General features: G+C 33.8%; 1 protein-coding gene across 1 annotated transcript in view; it reads right to left on the bottom strand.

Annotated features, from left to right (window-relative positions):
* KCNH7 (potassium voltage-gated channel subfamily H member 7) overlaps positions 1 to 20034 on the bottom strand; it is a 606664-nt gene that overhangs the window by 151245 nt on the left and 435385 nt on the right. The window contains exons 5-6 of the mRNA XM_044666562.1: positions 18788 to 18808; positions 10439 to 10653 (exon numbers count right to left, since the gene is read on the bottom strand). Coding sequence (XP_044522497.1) covers positions 10439 to 10653; positions 18788 to 18808 — 236 coding nt within the window. The remainder of the gene's footprint in view (positions 1 to 10438; positions 10654 to 18787; positions 18809 to 20034) is intronic.

Raw genomic sequence — 20034 nt, 5'->3', positions numbered from 1 at the left:
ATGTCAGCATCTGCCATCTATAAAATCACTGTTTTCCATCTAATAAAGCAAACTTTTAATCAGAAAGAAACAAACAATTCTGATGCATAACAAATAAATGTTCCTCTTGGCATTTTAATAGTAGATACTTAGAGTAAAAAAGATAGCAAAAATTACTAGGTGGTACAGTGGAGAGAAAATTGGGTTTAGAGTCAGGAAGACTCATCTCTCTAAGTTCAGATCCAGCCTCAGACACTTACTAGTTGTGTGACCCTAGGCAATCCACTTAACCCTGTTCACCTCAGCCTCTTATCTGTAAAGTGAGCTCAAGAAAGACATGGAAAATAATGCCAATATCTTTCCAAGGAAGCCCCAAATGAAGTTACGAAGAATTGGACATCACTGAAAAATGATCAAACAACAAAAACATTTTTTCATAGCAGTCTCTTGGACCTCTTTAGGTACTATACTGATTATCTGCATGTGTAAAATAAAAACAGCATATTAAAACTGTTGGATAAGAGCTGAATTAGTCTGAGATGAGGTACACTCTCCAATCTACCACCTTCTATAATTTTAAGTGCTAAGTGATAAAATTACATAATAAGATGAAATGAACTTAAAACATGTTAAAAATGAGGAAGAGGGAAGAAATTACTTGTTACTTAAATAATTACATTCATCTCTTTCTTTTAGCATTAACAAATATACAGTTTTGTTGATGTATCAAACAAGTAAAAAACAAGGCAATAATTCAAGGCTAGAATATCTTCGAACTAGAGTAGATAAGTTCTTTGAGAGAAGGATATTTTTACATAAAAAGTGGAATCCCCCTAGAGACGGGAGGTCCTAGGTTCAAATCCGGCCTCAGAAACTTCCCAGCTGTGTGACCCTGGGCAAGTCACTTGACCCCCATTGCCTACCCTTACCAATCTTCCACCTATGAGTCAATACACAGAAGTTAAGGGTTTAAAATTAAAAAATAAGTGGAATCCCCTCCTAGAGGTCCTTAATAAATCTTTATTGAATGGATTCTCACCTGGGTACTTTAAATGGAAGCTGTTTACTCTCCCCTGAATTAGTTTTATAAAATGATTCAATTTTCTATTCTCTTTGTATGTGGAGGCAATAGAGAGAGCTGACCAACCTTTCTTATATGCCAAATGCAGAATGCATAAGAGAGTAATTGCACAAAAATTTCTGGTTCACTCAAACCAGTTTGAGGAATTCTATAAATGACAACAAACTAATAGACACAAAAACTAATGTCAAATTAAATTGGAAGTGTTCAGGGACATTTTTAAACTTTCACATTGTATTTCAAATTTAATTTAGAATTTTGTGAACATTACTGTTTCTGGCAGGTCAAGATGATCTGTACCATTTTAGTTGACACTTGCCTAGTGTTTAAATTGGTATAGATAACAAAGCAGGTTGATGAAGATTCTATCCATATTGTAGTCATTTCACCTTTTCAAATATAGTATTTTCAAAAAAGTGAAGTTAATGAGAATCAATTTATTTTTCTATAACTTTTTATCAAACACTGTCTATGCTGCTCCTACAATCTCTCTCACATCTGCTTCTCCTTTCCATTTCCACTGCCAGTTCTAGTTCATATTCTCATTAATGCTTTCCTAAGCTATTGCAATAGCCTAATTAGTTTCTCTACTGCCATTCTATGTACTCTCCATGTCAACATTCCCAATGCTGCTTAACTTTACTCTATTTCTGAGCCACCCTCAACCCTCCTTCTCCCCTATCCAAACTTCTTGGCATGACATTCAATGTCTTTCACAATCTGGCTCCAAAATACCTTTCCAGATTTATTTCACATTGTAATCCCTCCTATCCTCTTAACTCTAGCCAGATTGTATTATTCACCATCCCTTAAACACACATCATTCCTTCCTGTCTCTGCTTTTTTCCCCCTTCACTTGCTATTTTCTTTGTTCATGATATCTTCTTCTTCTTACCTCCTCCCTTTCCTTGTCTATTTGTATTCTCTCTTATCAGGTAGCAAGTAAAGCATTTTGGTTAGGGTGTTTTGACACGACAATAACATTATGAGGTCTGGGTCTCAAAGAGATCAAAGAGAGAGGAGAAGGACCTACTTGTCCAAAGATATTTATAACAGTTCCTTCTGTGGTGGCAAAAAATTGGAAACTGAAGGGATATCCATCATTTAGGGAATGGCTGAAGAAGTTGTGTTAGATGCTTATGAAATACTATTGTACCATAAGAAATGACAAATAAGATGATCATTAAAAACAAAACAAAACTGGGAAGACTTATACAAAGTGATACAAAGTGAAGCGAACAGAACCAGGAAAATATTATACACAGTATTAACAATAAGGTATGACAATCAACATAACTATTATCAATAATGCAAGAATCCAAGTCAACTCCAAGAAATTCATGATGATAAAAGCTATTCACCAACACAGAAGGAATTGTTGGGAGTCTGGATGCAGATTAGAACCCACTCCACTTGTAGAAGCGATATTTTTCTTATTTCATAACATGATGAACATGGAAATATGTATTGTATTATATCACATGTATAACCTATATCTTATTATCTGCTGTCTTGGGGAGGGAAGGAAGAACATGGATCACAAAAACGTAAGAAAACAATTTTTAAATATTGTATCCCTAAGGATTCTTGTATGTCTAGTTGTCATTAGGGTACAATAGTATTCCACTTCTGTAGTGCTTTAAGGGTTGAAATGACTTTATACACATTATCTAATTTGATCCTCGTAGCAAATTCCACAAAGTAGATTGTATAGGCATTATTATATATTATGCAGACAAAAAATTGAGGTCTAGAGAGGATTATGTTCATGGTTCCACAGGGAGCAAGTCGAGAGCCTGGAATGGAACTCAGGACTGACTCCAGGTCCAAGGGTCTGGCTAATATATCAAGTTGTCTTGAGTACACTAAATGCCAGGCCTGTGTTTCATTTATCTTTATTTACTCCTCAGGGCTTAGCCCAGTTATGCACATAAGGTCTACTTAATGTATATTTGCCTCCTAAAAATGTTAAATGAAATAAGAAAAGACTATTTTTAGCCCCTTCTGAAACACACATACACAAATACTGTGCAAAGCATATAGATAGCTTGAATGTCTAAACATGTCTGAAGACATATCTTTATAAATGTCTCAGCAGTTTTTCCTTGGTTGAAGGCTGAAATTGCCTATTTTGAGAGAAGTACATTGAAAAGCCCAAACTCAACAATAATAATAAGAAAAGCCCTTATAAATGTTAAGCAGTAAGTGATAATATGGTAAAATCAATGCAATGTATCTTAATTTATAAGCAATAAATTATTTTTGGAAAAGTGGACTGAGTAGAATGTTAACTTAACAAAGAAGTGGTAAACTGGTATGATGACAAAAGTCAAATCAGTAGAAAGCAGAAAGTCATATTCTGTAAGATTTGTCTTATGCCATTAATACCTGTTGTGTATTTCCCCAACTAAGGGCAAAAGAATAATATGTTATTGACAAAAATTTTATTTTTCTCAGCTTTTCTAATCTAAAAATGACTCAAGACACTAGACAGTAGCCTTGAACAGGAGATAAATTATGCCTTGTCGAGATTATTTTAGTAAAGCTTTGAAAAGTAAGTTTTAACCATGGTTGATGCAATGAACACAATTCTATATATCTAGTCACACATAAATCGTACCAAACGTTTTCAGTGTAGACAAAGCACAGGTTTTTATTCCAATTTTTTGAGGCATGTGAGAGTCATACATTAATTTCAAGATAGTCAGGGACTCTTGGTCCAATGATGATAGGACAATCAAAGGTTGAACTATTATAACCCTAGGTGGAGCACTGAGCTCAGAGTTAGGAAGATTTGATTTTAAATCTACATTCAGACACTCACTTAGCTGTGTGACCCAGGGCAAGTCATTTTACCTCTGTCTGCCTCAGTTTCCTCATCTCTAATGTGTGAATAACAATAATAATACCTCCTAGAATTGTTTTGAGGATTAAATGAGATCATAATTGTAAAGAATTTTGCAAAATGTAAAGCATTATACAAATGCTAGTTATTATTGTTAACTAATAGAACTGAATGGTGGAAAGGGTCTCAGGGGATCAACTAATTTATTTTTCTTCCTCTAAGATGGTATATGTGTTAACCATCTCGAATGAATGAAAATCAATTTTATTTTTTAAAGAGTTATATGGAATTAATTTCAGAATCTCATAGTCATGTAAAATCTCAGGAAGTTGTTATTTTTAGCTTTTATAAGGTATGCTAAACTCACTTCCCTGGTTACTCATTGATATAATTGTAGAAACTTAGCTATGCATTTAAAGACATTCTTTTCTAATGTGTTTAAAAACCCACCCTTCCCAACTCTCCTTTAGATGAAGTCCTTATTACTTTAACTTCACACATACCCACACATATATGTATACCACTTCTTATCTTATTAACATTGTAGCTTTTATTTTATTTTTTAAAACCCTTACCTTCAGTCTTAGAATCAATACTGGGTATTAGTTCTAAGGAAGAAGAGTGGTAAGGGCTAGGCAATGGGGATTATGTGACTTGCCCAGGGTCACACAGCTAGGAAGTATCTGAGGCAAGATTTGAACCCAGGACCTTCCGTCTCTGGTCCTGATTCTCAATCCACTGAGCCACCCAGCTGCCCCCAACATTGTAGCTTTTAAGTGAATTTTTTGACTTTCTGGATTTTGACACTCTACCCCTTCATGAGTATCTCCCCCCCTTTCTCATGAGGGTTGTCTTCCCACATTAGACTGCATACTCCAGAGATTGTCTTTATTTTTGCTCATGTTTGTATTCCCAGCACTTAGAAGGGGCTGGTAAATAGTAAGCACCTAAACATTTTTTGCCTCTTTGTCTCTAAAGGACTTCCAAGTTGTAATCCCTAAACCTACATATAACAATCTAGTTAAGTTTAACCATTAATGAGTTCAGTAGAAGGATCTTGAAATGTTCTAATAAAAATTACTGTATATGCCAGTTAATTGGTACTTAGTATGTGCTACTTTGTATGGAGCTTTATTATTATTATTTTAATGTACATGATCTCTCTTCCTAATACGATTATAAGCCTTTTAAGGACAGGGATTTATTTCTCATTCTATCATATCTAAAGCACTTATTCCAGGGCCTTTCACATAATAATCACTCCATAAATACTTGTTGCTTATCATGGTTATAATGATTATGTTGATATACTATTTTTTTACTTACATGCCTCAGTCTTATTTACTCTCAATTAATAATAATACTTCATTACTATTGATGATCCCATTATCTATAATGACATCTTATTGCACTTTGGATGAATTTGTTTTCTAAAACAAATTACTCATTGATTGATTCATTTGTTCAATAAACATTTAGTATCTGTGCAGCAAACTGTGCTAGGCAATAGAGAGGTAGCACTGATGAGTAGGACATGATTCAGAATTTCATGGACGTTATAATCCAGGAGGTAATGTCAACAAAGGGTTAATGACTTGCCATGAGTAACTAATCAAATGGATTGTATATTATATTTGGGCTTTATTTTTATTGGCCTTGCCTCTAGTTGTTATGTGTTTATTGGATACCTGGATAACGACATTTTATAGAAGAAAGCTGTAATTCAATTAATATAGAGAAGGGCTCCTTCAGACAATGGATGCTCGTATTTTCTTTTCAAGGTATTACCTTGGAGATTTACCTAGAATATTGAGAAGTTGTGACTTGACTGAAGGCCATATTACCAGAATATTTAGGAGATGGGACTTGAACTCATCTCTTCCTAACTTCAAGGCCAGCTCTATGTCAGGACATGGTTAAGAGGCAAGTGGTTGTGGGGTGCTGACATCCACCCTTTTTGTATCGACCTTCTCTTAACTTGGGTTATTAGCTCAGCAATCCTGCAGAGCGATTTGGAGATGGGGAGGTAAGTTCCCAACACATAGGTGTTACTTGTGACAAAACTCAAATTTGTAAATGAAAAAATAAGCTTTTGGATCAAAATTTCTTAAAAATCCATCCTAATATACTCTCTGTAGTAAGATAGATGATGAATTCTTACCAGATATGAATGTCCACTAGTAACAACTATTTATTAGGTACTAGAAAACACCAAGAAGTTCTTGTCATAGGTATTTCAACTATTCCACCCACCTGCCCCATCCACTCCCACTCCTTATAGTTTAGTACTGAAATTATTTAGGGTTACATAATGTTTCAAAAAGATAATATTTAAAAATATAGTTGATAATATGACTTCTGAAATCTGAACATTTAAGCAGATCTGTGCCAGAACCAGGCCGTATAGATTTGAGTCTATTGTTAAATGTTCAGCATGAGTCTCAGAAATTGACAAATGTTACACATCAGGGTTTGATTTATTGTCTTGTTGATTATCTAGACTTAAGAAAATGATGAAGAAAATTTTAATAATTCATTAAACTTAAAAATATGTTCTTTGTATATTTCCTTTTTCAGAGAGCAAGTTTTAAATATTCACCAGCACTCCTCTGACTATACCCCTATAATGCTCCTACATTGTTGGAAAAAAAATGAACTGGCTCAGGAATGTAGAAATTCAACCAGTTACTTAAACAGTGTTGTTGTGCCATCCTTAAGATATGAGGTAATTGCTCCACTAAAGACCTTCAGCACCATGGAATGGATAGCTAAAAAAAGTAGCCTTTTCCCATTCTTTCCATTCTTTCTTCCTTTATGTTCTTGGTTCTTCTGCACTTTAGAGCAGGAGAAAATGATGACTAAGGATCTTTTCCCCCAGAGGCATGTATATGGAATTAAATATCACTGAGTGGGAGCTTCAACACAGGAAAAAAATATACTCACAGAATCACAAATCTAGAGCTGGGAGGTACCTCAGAGGCCATCAAGTCTGATGTTCTTGTTTTATAGATGAAGAAACTGAGGCCCAGGTATGACAAGTGACTCATTTGAGACAGAATTTGGACTCAGGTTCTCAGCTTTTTCCACTTTACTATGACTTACTTGGAATTTGGAAGCAGATTCCAGTCCCTTTTCTATCACTTACTAGGTATAAAAATCATAGGTATATTTCTCAACCTCTTTGAGCCTCATTTTCCTCATTTATCAAGTGAGAATAATGTTCCTACCTCTGTCTACCTCACAAGCTTATTTTGAGGCTCAAATGAGAAACACTTGTGAAAGAACTTTTTAACAGTAAGCAAAAAAAAAACATCATGCAATGAAAGGAGCATTCCCAGAATATGGGCACCAAGATCAGAGAAGAGAGCAAAATAGGTGGGAATATTAAGGGAATATCCCTTAAATGGAAGTCACAGGACCTGAATTCATATTATGACTTTGCAACATATAGTCTATGTGACCTTAGAAAACTTCACTGGTCCTCAGTTTAAACATGTGTAAAGTGAATTAGTTTAGATAATCTCTAAATATCATGAAAGGCTTTACTCCTTCACCAAGGAAATGTTAGCACTTTTTTTTTTTTGGTATTAATAGAATTTATTCCCAGGCATCTCTTTCCCTCTCTCCTCCCCAACATAGAAGGCATTGTCTAGCAAGCAAATATGTATATATAATGTCTTTTGTGATTCCATTTTCAATTAATTCTCTGTAGGTGAACATTCACAAATTATTCTTTAAATATTAATTCTGAGACTATATGGAATGTTCTCTTGGTTTTACTCATTTCACTCTTTATTTCTTTATGTAAAGCTTTCCAAGTTCTTAAAAAAATTTAATCTGCTTGTCATTTCTTGTGGTGCAGTAATATTCCATCACAATCACATACTACAGTTTGTTCAGTCATTCCTCAGTTGATGGACATCCACTCAATTTCCAATTATTTGCCACCACGAAGAGAGCTGCTATAAATATCTTGGAACATATAGGTCCTTTTCCTTTTCCCCTGATCTCCTTGGGAAACAGAGCCAGCAATAGTATTCCTGGGGCTAAGGGAATTCACAGTTTTATAACTCTGGGCATAATTCCAAATTGCTCTCCAGAATGGTTAGAGCAATTCACCGTTCCACTAACAATCTATTAGTGTTCCCATTTTCCCATATCCCATCCAAAATTTGTCATTTTGCTCTTTTTAGAAAATCTGATGGGTGTGAGATGATATCTCAGAATTGTTTTGATTTGCATTTCTCCAATCAGTAGTGACTTAGTGCATTTTTCCTTATACTTATCTATAGTGTTAAACTATTTGTATTTTTTGATCATTTATCAATTGAGGATGGCTTTTATTCTCATAAATTTGACAAAGTTCTCTATATATTTTAGACCTGAAACTTCTAACTGAGAAGCTGTCCCTAAAAATTTCCCCTCAGTTCCCTACTTTCCTTGTTTTATTTTGGCCACGTTAGTTTTATTTGTACAGAAACTTTTAAATTTAATGTTATCCAAGTTATCCATTTTACATCTTACAGTGCTTTCCATCTCTTGTTTATTAATTAATTCTTCTCCTACCCATAACCCTAATAGGTAGTATAGTTTCTGTTCTAATTTGCTCATAATATCCCTTTTATGGCTAGGTCATGTATCCATTTTGATCTTAGTAAATGGTGTAAGATATTGGTTTATATCTAGTCTCTACCAAACTACTTTCCACTTGTCCCAGCAATTTTTACCAAATAGTGAGTTATTATCCCCAAAAGTTGGATCTATACCTTTGTCAAATATGAAGTTATCTTCTCTGTTCCACTGGTCTACTTTTCTATTTCTTAGTCAGTACCAGATAGTTTAGTTAATCCTTGCTTTATGATATAGTTTAAAGTCTGGTACTGCTAGAAACAATTCTAAAAGGGCAAGGACCTGTAAAGGATGCATTAAATATAGAAATTATCCATCTATAGAATTGTTCTCTTTCTTCTCTCTACCCTTTAGTACTTCTTGTTTCCTTTTCTCTTCTTTCTTTCCTTTCTCTCTTAGTTTTTGTTCTATTATTTTAGTTTGTGATGTTAAACATTCATTGTAAATTTGATGAACAGATTCTTTAGATTTTTGAGGAAATGAGTATACATAATAAGTAAACAATGATATTATTATTTGAAGGAATAATTATTGAACATACCAAATAAGTAGAATAAATAATACTATTAGGTTATGATATTACTGCTCCTATCTGTCTATAGCAAATAACCTGAAAGTTTTTGAAAAGGACAAGACTAGTCTAACAAGAGATTGGAAGAGGTTAATTCTTTCTGATCCACCATCTTATTTCTTTTAGGTATTGACCAATTAGACCACATACTTTTCAGGCACACCTGTTATATGTAAATGCAAAAAATGTGGGATAATAATTTCATATGTCCATGCAAGAGAATATAAGAACTGAAATTTGAATAATGATATAATATTTTCAAAGCACTTATTTTTATCTTCTTTGATACTTTCAAATAGCCCTGTGATATGCTTTATACCTAGTTCAAATGACTTTAGGTACTTGGAAGTTATAGAATAGTATTTTAAGAGAAATATTATATAATTTATCTTTTTGGCTTTCCCCCAAAACTTGTGAATTAGAGTTCTCACAGGGTCTATAATGTTTCAGATACAAGAGCAAATAGATGCATATGTATGTATGTATTTCTGCAATTGAGAGTCACTATGGATAATAGACAGAGAAATAGTCCCAAAGTCAGGAATAGTTAGGTTCAAAACCTGACCCAGCAAATAATACATCACGTCCCAGGAGAAGTCACTTAACTTCTCATTGACTCAGAAAGAGTTGCCCATTTGCATTGGCAAGAGAGTTCCCAGACTAGGGGGTTCAATACACCAAGGAAATAATCAGTCTGGTACAAAAACAATTGCCTACTTTTTTCATTAGTATATTTGTACAGGAATTTATAATATTAAAACTGAATGCTTTATTAGGATTGTTAGAAGTAAAACAATACATGTCAGAGCTCGATAATGGCCATTATGTTGTTAACTATAACAAAACAAAGTTAATCTCCCCCAACAGGAATCCCTAGTTAAACTATTTTGTCATGGTTTTATAACTGATAAAATCTCACTACACAGAATCATTGATTGCTGTGTTAAGGATCAACCAATATCTTGAGAGAAAAAGGCGTATAGAAAAAAGGCACGCATTTATTGTTTTTTAAAACCCTTACCTTTAGTCTTAGAATCAATACTATGTATTGGTTCTAAGGCAGAAGAGTGGTAAGGGCTAAGCAATGGGGAGTTAAGTGCCTTGCCTAGGATTTGTCCAGGATAACACTGCTAGGGAGTATGTGAGGTCAAACTTGAACCCAGGACTTTCCGTGTCTCTGGACCTGATTATCCACTGAGCCACCTAGATATTCTCCATATATTTATGGTTAATCCTGATTGCATTAGGGACAAAAATGTGTTTCACAGTACAGAAAAGCAATGGAAGAAGAAAAAGAATAAAAGATTTAAAATTGATTATAAAGTATACCTACCTGGGTAACTTTCTCTGTTACATTGTGTGTTCGATCTTTAACCTTGGGTGCAATAATTGTTTTCTCAGAAGATGGAGGGGATGTATTCTTTTTTTCAGTTTTGACATCTGAAAAATTCAGAGTAAGCTGAGGAATCTTGTTGATGGTGCTGTATTTGTTGAGATTTGAATCAGATGTGGATCCCAGTAGACTTGACTTGATATGATTAAAAGGACCTAAAAAATCAGAAAGCACTTATAGTAGGTGATATCAAGAAGGAACAGAAGGAACAATGGATAGTCCTAAATGATGATGTTATTGAACCATGTTAAAAACATACCTAACTAAGATAAGGCTAAATTAAAGATTTTTTACCCAAATATAGGGCTTTGGGTCACTTTTCTCTGCCATCTTGCCTGCTGCATGTATCAGAGGCCAGAATTTGGCCCCGGGTCTGGACATACATAGTAGATGACAGGTTTAGCTCTTAATTTCCTTCATTAAATGTTGGGATAAAATAGAAAAAACACAACTGCCTATTATCAGTCAAATTATGAATTCAAATGCTATCTTCAGTTTCTCATTTTTATCCATGCATATCATGGATAAGATTCAAGAAGGAATTTGCCTGTGGGAAAGATATACCAACTATGGAAATTCCAGACATGCACCATCCCCAATCCAGATTTGTACTCCTTTCATCTTATCATCCCATGCATGAACTCTAAGCCCTGGATGCTTATTTGATATAACTTTCCAGTCAGAGGCTGAGGAGGAGTGATAAGCTGGCTGGACACCTCACATATTTTCAGCCTTGCATAGAGAAATGTTTCAAGGTGTCTCTGACAAGAATATGCCATCCTTATAAGGATGGGCTAGCTCAGTCTGTTAGCCAAGAACTAACAGGATGTGTTGACTATAGATGAGGTAGAAGATGGGGTTTGTGTATGGAATAATTGGTGCCCCCTTATTAGAGAAAATCAGGTTTCTGTGTAAAATTTTTCTTTTGGTCCCTTTCTGTTATGGCTTCATCTGAATTTAAAACGGAAACTCCCCCTTTGGAGTACTCATGCATCTGAGAAAACTAAATAGATGCTGCTGCCATATGTAGCTTCTTATCTTGAAGATAAGACTTTGTAATCCTTGGGGATTTGTCTGAGGTAAGTGCCATACATATATATGTTCTCTCTCATGCCCCCTCATGCACTGAGACAAGTTGTTAGAGAGCCTTGACTCATTGCCCCCTTGTTGCCTCCTCTTGAGTGTGGCCAGATATACTTTCCTCTGGCATGGAACCTACTGCTCTGCCGCTTACCCACAGTACTGCTGATGGAGTTTTCTGATGAGAGACTCTATGCCCATTGTTATTTTTTCTAATAGCAAATAGCAGGAAGAATTATTCAAGAATATTGCCTCAATGGTGTTTAGGAATACATATCATTCATCATACTATACCACAACATAACACATAAAATGTATTTGAGGATAATTCTGAGCCTGCATATCTTGTTTTATATTACTAACTTTTACTTTAAGAATTATGCCTGAACTTGGGGGATTTGAATGCATTTCAAGTGCTAGTAATAGTATAAATATTTCTTTAGTTTCTAATCGTCATTTGCAGATCAAGTATTTTAGTTCACAATGAATAATCAATTCTATACAGATGTGATGTTAGAATAGTTTAAATTATGAGTCTATTCAATTTATACTTTTATAATAAAATGCAGAGATTTTAATACTTCAAAAAACTTAGAAGTTTCAGTATTTCAAGGTATTGAACTATAAATGGTTCAAGTTATTTTAATAGAATAGTTGTTTATTAAACTAGAACAGTATGTTTCTTCACTTGCAACTCTTCACTTACTGAATTTCATTCATGATGACAGCTAGGTCTGTCATATGATGTATTCCATTGCAATATCCTGCCATTTATTGCCTAGAATGTCCTCATTTGCATATAGATTCTGACTCTCGTTTCTATTCATGTGACAAGGATTGTAATAAGAGGAGAAAATGGTCCCAAATTAATCTAGTCTTATGACAGGCTTCAGACAGTAATCTCATTCTTATAGTTTTTATAGAAATCTCCACTACCTAGTACCAATTGATTTCAATTAGATGTTATAAGCACAGTATATATATTTTTTATTTGTAGTTTTCTAAGGCCAAATTAAAAATCAGTGACAATTTGTATCATAATCCAAGTTGTGACATTTGTTGCTTTCACAGCATTTTCCCTTTATGGTTAATATCTTCCAGCCCCCTCAAACTTCTAGTCCACTGCAAAAGAACATTTTGGCTACTGGTAAGGATCCTGATCAAGCTTCATGGGAGGGTAGACAGTCCAAGAATATGTTATCTTCTTCCTAAATAATTTTGGGATGGAATGTCTGCAACCTCAGTTGCTGCAGAGACTATTTAGTACTGACTTCCAAAAGGGTTCTTGTAAATATGAAACAAAATAGTGTTGCAATGATAGATTGTCTAATATGTGATGGGTAAAAAAGAGTAGGGCACTGCTGATCTTTTCCCTTTGTTTCTACAACTGGTCCCTATCTTGTATAGTTGGAAAATCTTGAACCCCTAAAGACTGCATTGCCCAGAATTCCTTTCTGTATTACCTATAATGCTTTTCTTTTTGTTTACATTTGTGTGATCACTTTTGTATAAGTTCTGAGGCTCCCCATCATTCTTTCTCTTTTGCTCCTAGGAGCGGGCTGGTTAGTAACCTTTTAGTTAGGTCTCCTTTGTTAGTTTATTATAAATAAAAACTTTATTAAATATAATATTTGGTTATTGGATATTAATTTTAAAATCCATAATTTCCACTCACCACAACTGAAATGATTGTGATGGTGAGAAAGGGGGTTGAGCTTTGTTATTTTTTGTTTCCCGGATTCAGACTGGAATATCAGGACAGGTAGTTTGGCCTTTCTTATTTATGGAAGATGTCTTTTCCTGGGGAAAAAATGCACTTTGTTCCTATAGATTTTTATTCTTAGAGCCTTACATATTGATTCTTAATCATAGTCACCTATATATTTAATTTGTTCATCAAAAAATATAGTAGGGATTATTTTACTTTTGTGCGTGTGTCTGTGAGTGATGGATCCCTTTTTTAGCCCGGAGAAGCCTACGATATTCCTAAGAATAATGTTTTTAAACAATTAAAGGAAATGATAACTTCCATTTAGAAATTGGGAAAAATAAAGGTGGAATTTTTTCTAATACAGAAAGCCCTTGAAATCTATCCACGGAACTTGAGTGAAAAACAGATCTAAGATATGGAATTTCATATTGCTAAAAATATTAAGATAGTAAATATGTTGTCTCTACTTCGCTCAGTTAAGAATTCTTGAATTAAAGGGATTTGTGCAATCCAGAATCAAATTAGGGCTTTATAAACTAAAGTTCATTTAATCATTTGTACTGTAGCTCATTATGTTTCCTTAAAAATTACTTTTTCATTCAGGAGTTTATATTTCAAAGCTTTTGAAAACCTGAAAGAGGAAATGAGCTGGTTTAGAGTATATTTTCCCTTCAAAACTTTTCCCCAACATTAATGAGAATATGCTTTTGACTTGAGTATGAGTAATTTTATATTCCTCATTTCATATATGAGAAATCTGAGGTAGAGATTGTGTGGCTACAAAGCAATTGGATCCAAAAGCTGGAAATCAGGGGTGACTCTTTCCTAATTCTGTTTTTAGAAAAAACTTGATTGAATACTGAAATGTGGAAGGCAACATCATTGAAAGTGATGAAGACCTGCAAGGATTAAGATGATATTGAAACAAAGAAGAGTAACCTGAGAAGGTGAGTAGATAAATTTAAACAAAATGAACTCCTACTAACAGGGCAATAGTAAGAAGAGTGCATACTTAAAAGACAAAGGAATATGGGATATTAGGGTGTTCCTTAGTGTTCAGTAGTCCAAGTGTTCGATAAATCCAATTGCACAGTGTTTTAGAAGATGATGGAAAACAAGAAACTTAATTAAAAACTCAGTTGCTTCATGAAGTCTTGAAATATGGTACAAATGCCTGAGGAAGTATAAAACTAGATAAGGTTCAAGAGTTTGAATACAAAAACACTTAGAAAAACCAAATGTAAAGGTTAAGAAAAAATGACATTTAAATTAAGGATATTTAACTGTAATATTAAAATATTACTTGAATTCACCAGGTACTAAAGGATGATTAAAAATAATATCCTTATTAAAAAGGAAACATAGCTGAGGACATAGTTTTGCTTTTATTTTTATTTTTTTAAAACCCTTACCTTCCATCTTGGAGCCAATACAAAGGCAGAAGATTGGTAAGGGTAGGCAATGGGAGTCAAGTGACTTGCCCAGGGTCACACAGCTGGGAAGTGTCTAAGGCCAGATTTGAACCTAGGACCTCCCGTCTCTAGGCCTGACTTTCAATCCACTGAGCTACCCAGCTGCCCCCAATAGTTTTGCTTTTAAAAAAAAGTTTTCCCTCAAGAAATAATCTGTAATCAGAATCAAAACTTTTGCATGGTGATGGGATAGGGAAAAGTCAAGACAAAATAAATATATCAGCCAGTTTAAGATATCTTGTAGGAACACAGAGGTTTTTCTGAAGTTATCATAGCTTTATTAATCTGAGTAGACTTAGTATTGTATTTGAAAAATACAAATAAAGCCTTCCTAAAAAAAAGATCATGGAAAAAGAATACCTCTAAGTATCATAAACCAAATCAAGTAAATGTTTGAAAAAGGCCTGGAGGAAATGGCTATGCATTTCTGATTGAATTTTATTCAGTGTACATTGTATTTAAAACAGAGTATAAGCAAATAAAATATATGAGTCTATGATATAGAGAATAATTTACAGCTATTTAACAGCCTTTGTGAGAAGTTTAAAATCAAACTTCTCCTACTTAGCCGAAACATATTATTTAGCTATAATATTTTTAGTTGAAAAAGGTGAAAGCTACAATAACTAATAAGTAGGCTTTTGTTTCTATTTCACATTACTAACTTAATAGCTACTGTTGGACACTATACAAGTAGGAATAATATCTTCAAAGTGTCACAGTGGTTCAGTGATAAGAACTCTCAGATTAGATATTTTATAAGTGATTTGAATAATGAATAGACAGCATGGGCATTGATGAGGGAGGTGCTGAATAATTCAAAAATAGGATTAGAATTTGAGTAGCTTATGACATGTTACAAAAATGGTCGTGCTATCAATATGTAGTTATAGTAAAAAAATCCATAAAGTAATCCTTCCATTTGAGTTGATAATGGTGAAGCCTTTCTTGATATATCATGTCCAGTTATTTTGAGGAAATAATAACATCAAGCACTTAAGTTTATTGAAGGAAATGAAAATAGATCTTATCAGAAAAGGTTAAGATGGAGTAATTTGACTTTAGAAGCAAAGGTTGAACATTGATTTAATAACGATCTTTAAATTAAAGTGCTATTACATTAAATGGTAGTAGCCTGCTAATGCTTGAGTACACTAAAGAGACACTAAGAGGAAAGGAAATTAAATTCCAGCAAGGAGGATTTTTTGGTTAGTTTTGTGGGTCAGAAGATTCTCTAAGAAGCTGCTAAAGAAGGCAATCAAGTCACTTTCTTTGTATATTTTTCATACCAACCAACCTCTTCATAGTTTATTGTATATATTTAAAGAGTTTTATTGCCTGAATGGAAACAAAATGAAGCTGAAGTTCTTCCAACCTTTGCCTAATTAAGTCTCCGTAAAAAAATTATGATGCTAGCTAGGTATTTAAATAATTTAGTTACACTTCTGGGTTGTATTTATGTATTAATATCAAAATTGATATGAGGCATCTAGGTGGTACAGATGGATAGCATGCAGGCACCGGAGTCAGAAAGACTTAAGTTAAAATCCAGTCTCAGACCCCTACTAGCTGTGGGACTTTGGGCTAGTCTCTGAGTATTTGTCTGCCTTAGTTTCCTCATATATCTAATGAACATCATAATAGCACACACATCCCAGTGTTCTTACGATGCATGGGGCATATAAGATGGTACATAATTCAAATAGGATTAGAATGTGAATAGTCTATGACATGTTACAGAAATAGTTATAATATCTATATAGTTAAATTCAAATTTCATAAAATAATTCTTCCATTTTTTGATAATGGTGAAGCCCTTCTGTATATACTATGCCCAGTTATTTTGAGAATATGAATTAATATTTGTAAAGTGCTTTATAATCCTTAAGGTACTATGATAATGCTAGCTATTATAGCTATAATTTAAAATTATTGTTGGAACTTATTTTCAATTACATAATGCCTAAACCCATTTCTGGAAAAAGAGAAAACCATTTTCAGATATTTCTGCAATTGACAATTTTAGCTACTTCATGGAAAACTTGAATAACCACTTAAACCTTATCCAGCAGTTTCCAAAACTAGTGCTATGATGATTCATCTTTAAGGAATACTGGATATAAGGAGAACCTGTATTTATATTTATTTTTCAATAAACTTTTCACATATTACAACAAAAATGATTAAAAGAATGTTTTTAATAAAATTATGTAAATATCTCTTACATGATACAACTGTAGAATAAGAGAACCAAAAGCTGCATGTCAAATTGCCCATTTTACTTTTTATTTTTAAAACCCTTACCTTCTGTCTTAGAATCAATGCTCTGTATTGGTTCAAAGGCAGAAGAGCAGGAAGGGCTGGGCAATGGGGGTTAAGTGACTTGGTCAGGGTCACACAGCTAGGAAGTGTCTGAGGCCAGATTTGAACCTAGGACCTCCCATCTCTAGGTCTAGCTCTCAATCCACTGAGCCACCCAGCTGCCACCCAGCTGCCCTACACCCCCCGCCAATTTTATTTTTTAAAAGGGAATGAAATTAAAGAGTGGTGAAAAAAATTGGAGAACAAAACAAATTAGTTGGAAAACAGAAATTGTGTTTCGATAGATTGCTATGGATATTGACTATTTGAACTACTTAGTTCTTGAAGCAGAAATAAACTCATGTTTCTTTTTATTGAGGAAAAAGTGAATGTAAAAATGCAAAAATGAGATTTTTGCTTATTAATAAAGTTCAAAAGAGACATTTGTTTTAAATATAGCATAATTTGGCCAGCTAAAAGTTAATACTATCTACCTATATAATGTTGGTTGCAGGGTAATGCCTGAATTGTAGTCATAAAAACCCTTATTACCATAACTGACACTAATTGGCCTCTTTGTTGACAGTCACAGTGGATAGGCTCAGGATTGAATTTACCATAGAGACTGAAATACCATCCCACCATTATAGGTAATCCTTTCAGTTCAAATTCTAAGGTCTTTGGATAAAATCAAAGTGGGGGAACTCTGCCACGTTTTCTATTTGTTCAAAATTAGACTTTTTTTGTAGTAGGGTCTTCAGTCTGCAGAGCTACTTATCCAAAATCTTCACCAGCACTGAATGCATGGGAAGGGGAAAATAAACAAAAGTATGCAATCCACACAACACCACTGATATTCACAAGAAGCCAAAAGAGTGACTTTTTCAGCAACCCAGCGATGGCTGCTGGATAAAATTTGCTCATGCAACACACATGCACAAAAGGAGGAATGGTTATTACGATACTCACAATATTTAGCTGCATGCATGGCCTCACAGAGAATATGACAAAACAGTTTTCAATTTGACATTAAACAATGTTGTTCTTAACTTTTGTGACACCTTGTATTTAATGGGACACAATAGAAAGGAGACGAAGAAAACTTAAATTTTGAATCCAATCCAAATTCGCTAGAAGCTGTGGCAGAGTAGCCTTTTCCCTATTGCTGCTCCAGTTAATACCAGTGATTTGAGGCTAATTTTGGATGCAATTAAAAACTATTTAAAGGTGATATTGAATATCGAGAAATGAATGTCATGCATGCACATTTTACTACTACAGTAAACTTGAAACCATACCCCCTGCCATCCAGGAACGTGAAACTAGTTTTAAGGAGACAAAAGAGGAATAAGTGAAGAGACTACCATAGATCTCTATTCCCATCATTTATGTCTACTCATCTGCTTCATAGAAGAAACAGATCTATATACCTCTTTCCCAGTGGAATTAGTTTAAATATGTTAAGTCTTTCAGATGCGCCATTGTCAATTTACTTTCATATTTCTTCCTGTAAGTACTGGCTAGTAATACTGTTCAGTGATTTAGTGGAGTTCATTATAATGTCTTTAGGAAAACCAAGCCAAACTCCAAACTATTTCAATAACATGCCCGGCCCTATAGAGGTCAGCATGAGAATGGGATATTATGCAGGTCATAAGACAGGCAAAGTGACATGCCAAATAACATGGCGCTGTAAGCATAACAAAATCTGTACTTGTACATTACCTTTGACATGGCGACCATTGTCTGTATTCAGCATTGTAAGAACAAAGAAAAGGAGAGAAAGATAAAAAGGAGACTAAAAACTGCATTTTGTTCTCAGAATTACCATCGTAAAACATATCAAAGAAACAGAATGCAATAGACTAGAATGTGCCAGTGGCTGGAATTAGCAAAATTTATTTTTCATTCATGCAAAAGGACAATGAGTTTAAATTAAATTTATTTGATATTGTAAAGGTTCCATTTTAGAGAACATCAAAGAGTAATTTGACTTTATTTTTCAGTGAGGTACAACTATGTTAATATGGAGAATGGCTTCATCGGCTGGCTATACTTTCAATGAAAAAATATTAAACCAGTAATGTGCCAAATTCCAATGTTTCCTGAAGCAGCACCTAAAAGATATGTGGGAAAAAAGACTATATAGTCTTGCATATTTAAAAATAATTTTCATTTTGGGTAGTTATACATTCTTATTAAGAGTACATTGAAAACATTTTGCCAAATATAGCTATATCCATTTCACTCCATATTTGTGTACAGCCATATTGAATTATTCATCTTTTTAAGAAACTAAGTAGCTCCAACTCACCCTACTAAATGGAATTATGTCAAATGTTTAATGGGAATTGTGTTCATAGTAAAAACATATAAAAACACTTGTTTATTTCAAAATATTTATTAAACATCTTTTAAAAATTCCACTATAATTTTTAAATATATTTGATATGTCAACATTAAGTTCCCACTGTGTTTTAGGTGCTAAATTCAGTGTTTCAAGACAACATAAATATGAAAGATTCCAGGCTTCTTTCAAATAGTGAAATCTTCCATTTATATTATGGCATTTATTTTGCATAAGTGTCATAAAATTAGACTTGAAATAGTCATTTCAATATTAGTCAAATATATCCAAGATTTTTGAAAAATGATCAACAGTTTGGCAATATCTATCCTGCTACCAAGCATATGTAAAACCTTGGGATATATTCTAATTGTTTCAATTCACAAAATCAAAACAATTTCAATAGCAAAAGTTCAATCTATTGAATTGTAAGACTAAATATATCCTTGTATTCCAATATATGAATGGAACTGAGGTATCAAATGCCAACTCTTCCTCCTTTTTCTGGGCCACAAGTTATAGATAAAGAGGACAATTACAGTAAATGAGTATGTGAGTGTTATGAACCCTCCCATTGAACTCTGTCCATCCAAACTGCTGGCATGTATATACCTTCCTATTCTGA

Source organism: Gracilinanus agilis, chromosome 3, assembly GCF_016433145.1.
Source record: "Gracilinanus agilis isolate LMUSP501 chromosome 3, AgileGrace, whole genome shotgun sequence".
Taxonomy (NCBI): Eukaryota; Metazoa; Chordata; class Mammalia; order Didelphimorphia; family Didelphidae; genus Gracilinanus; species Gracilinanus agilis.
The sequence above is the reverse complement of the archived record's forward strand: the minus strand, read 5'-3'. Positions and strand labels throughout refer to the sequence as shown.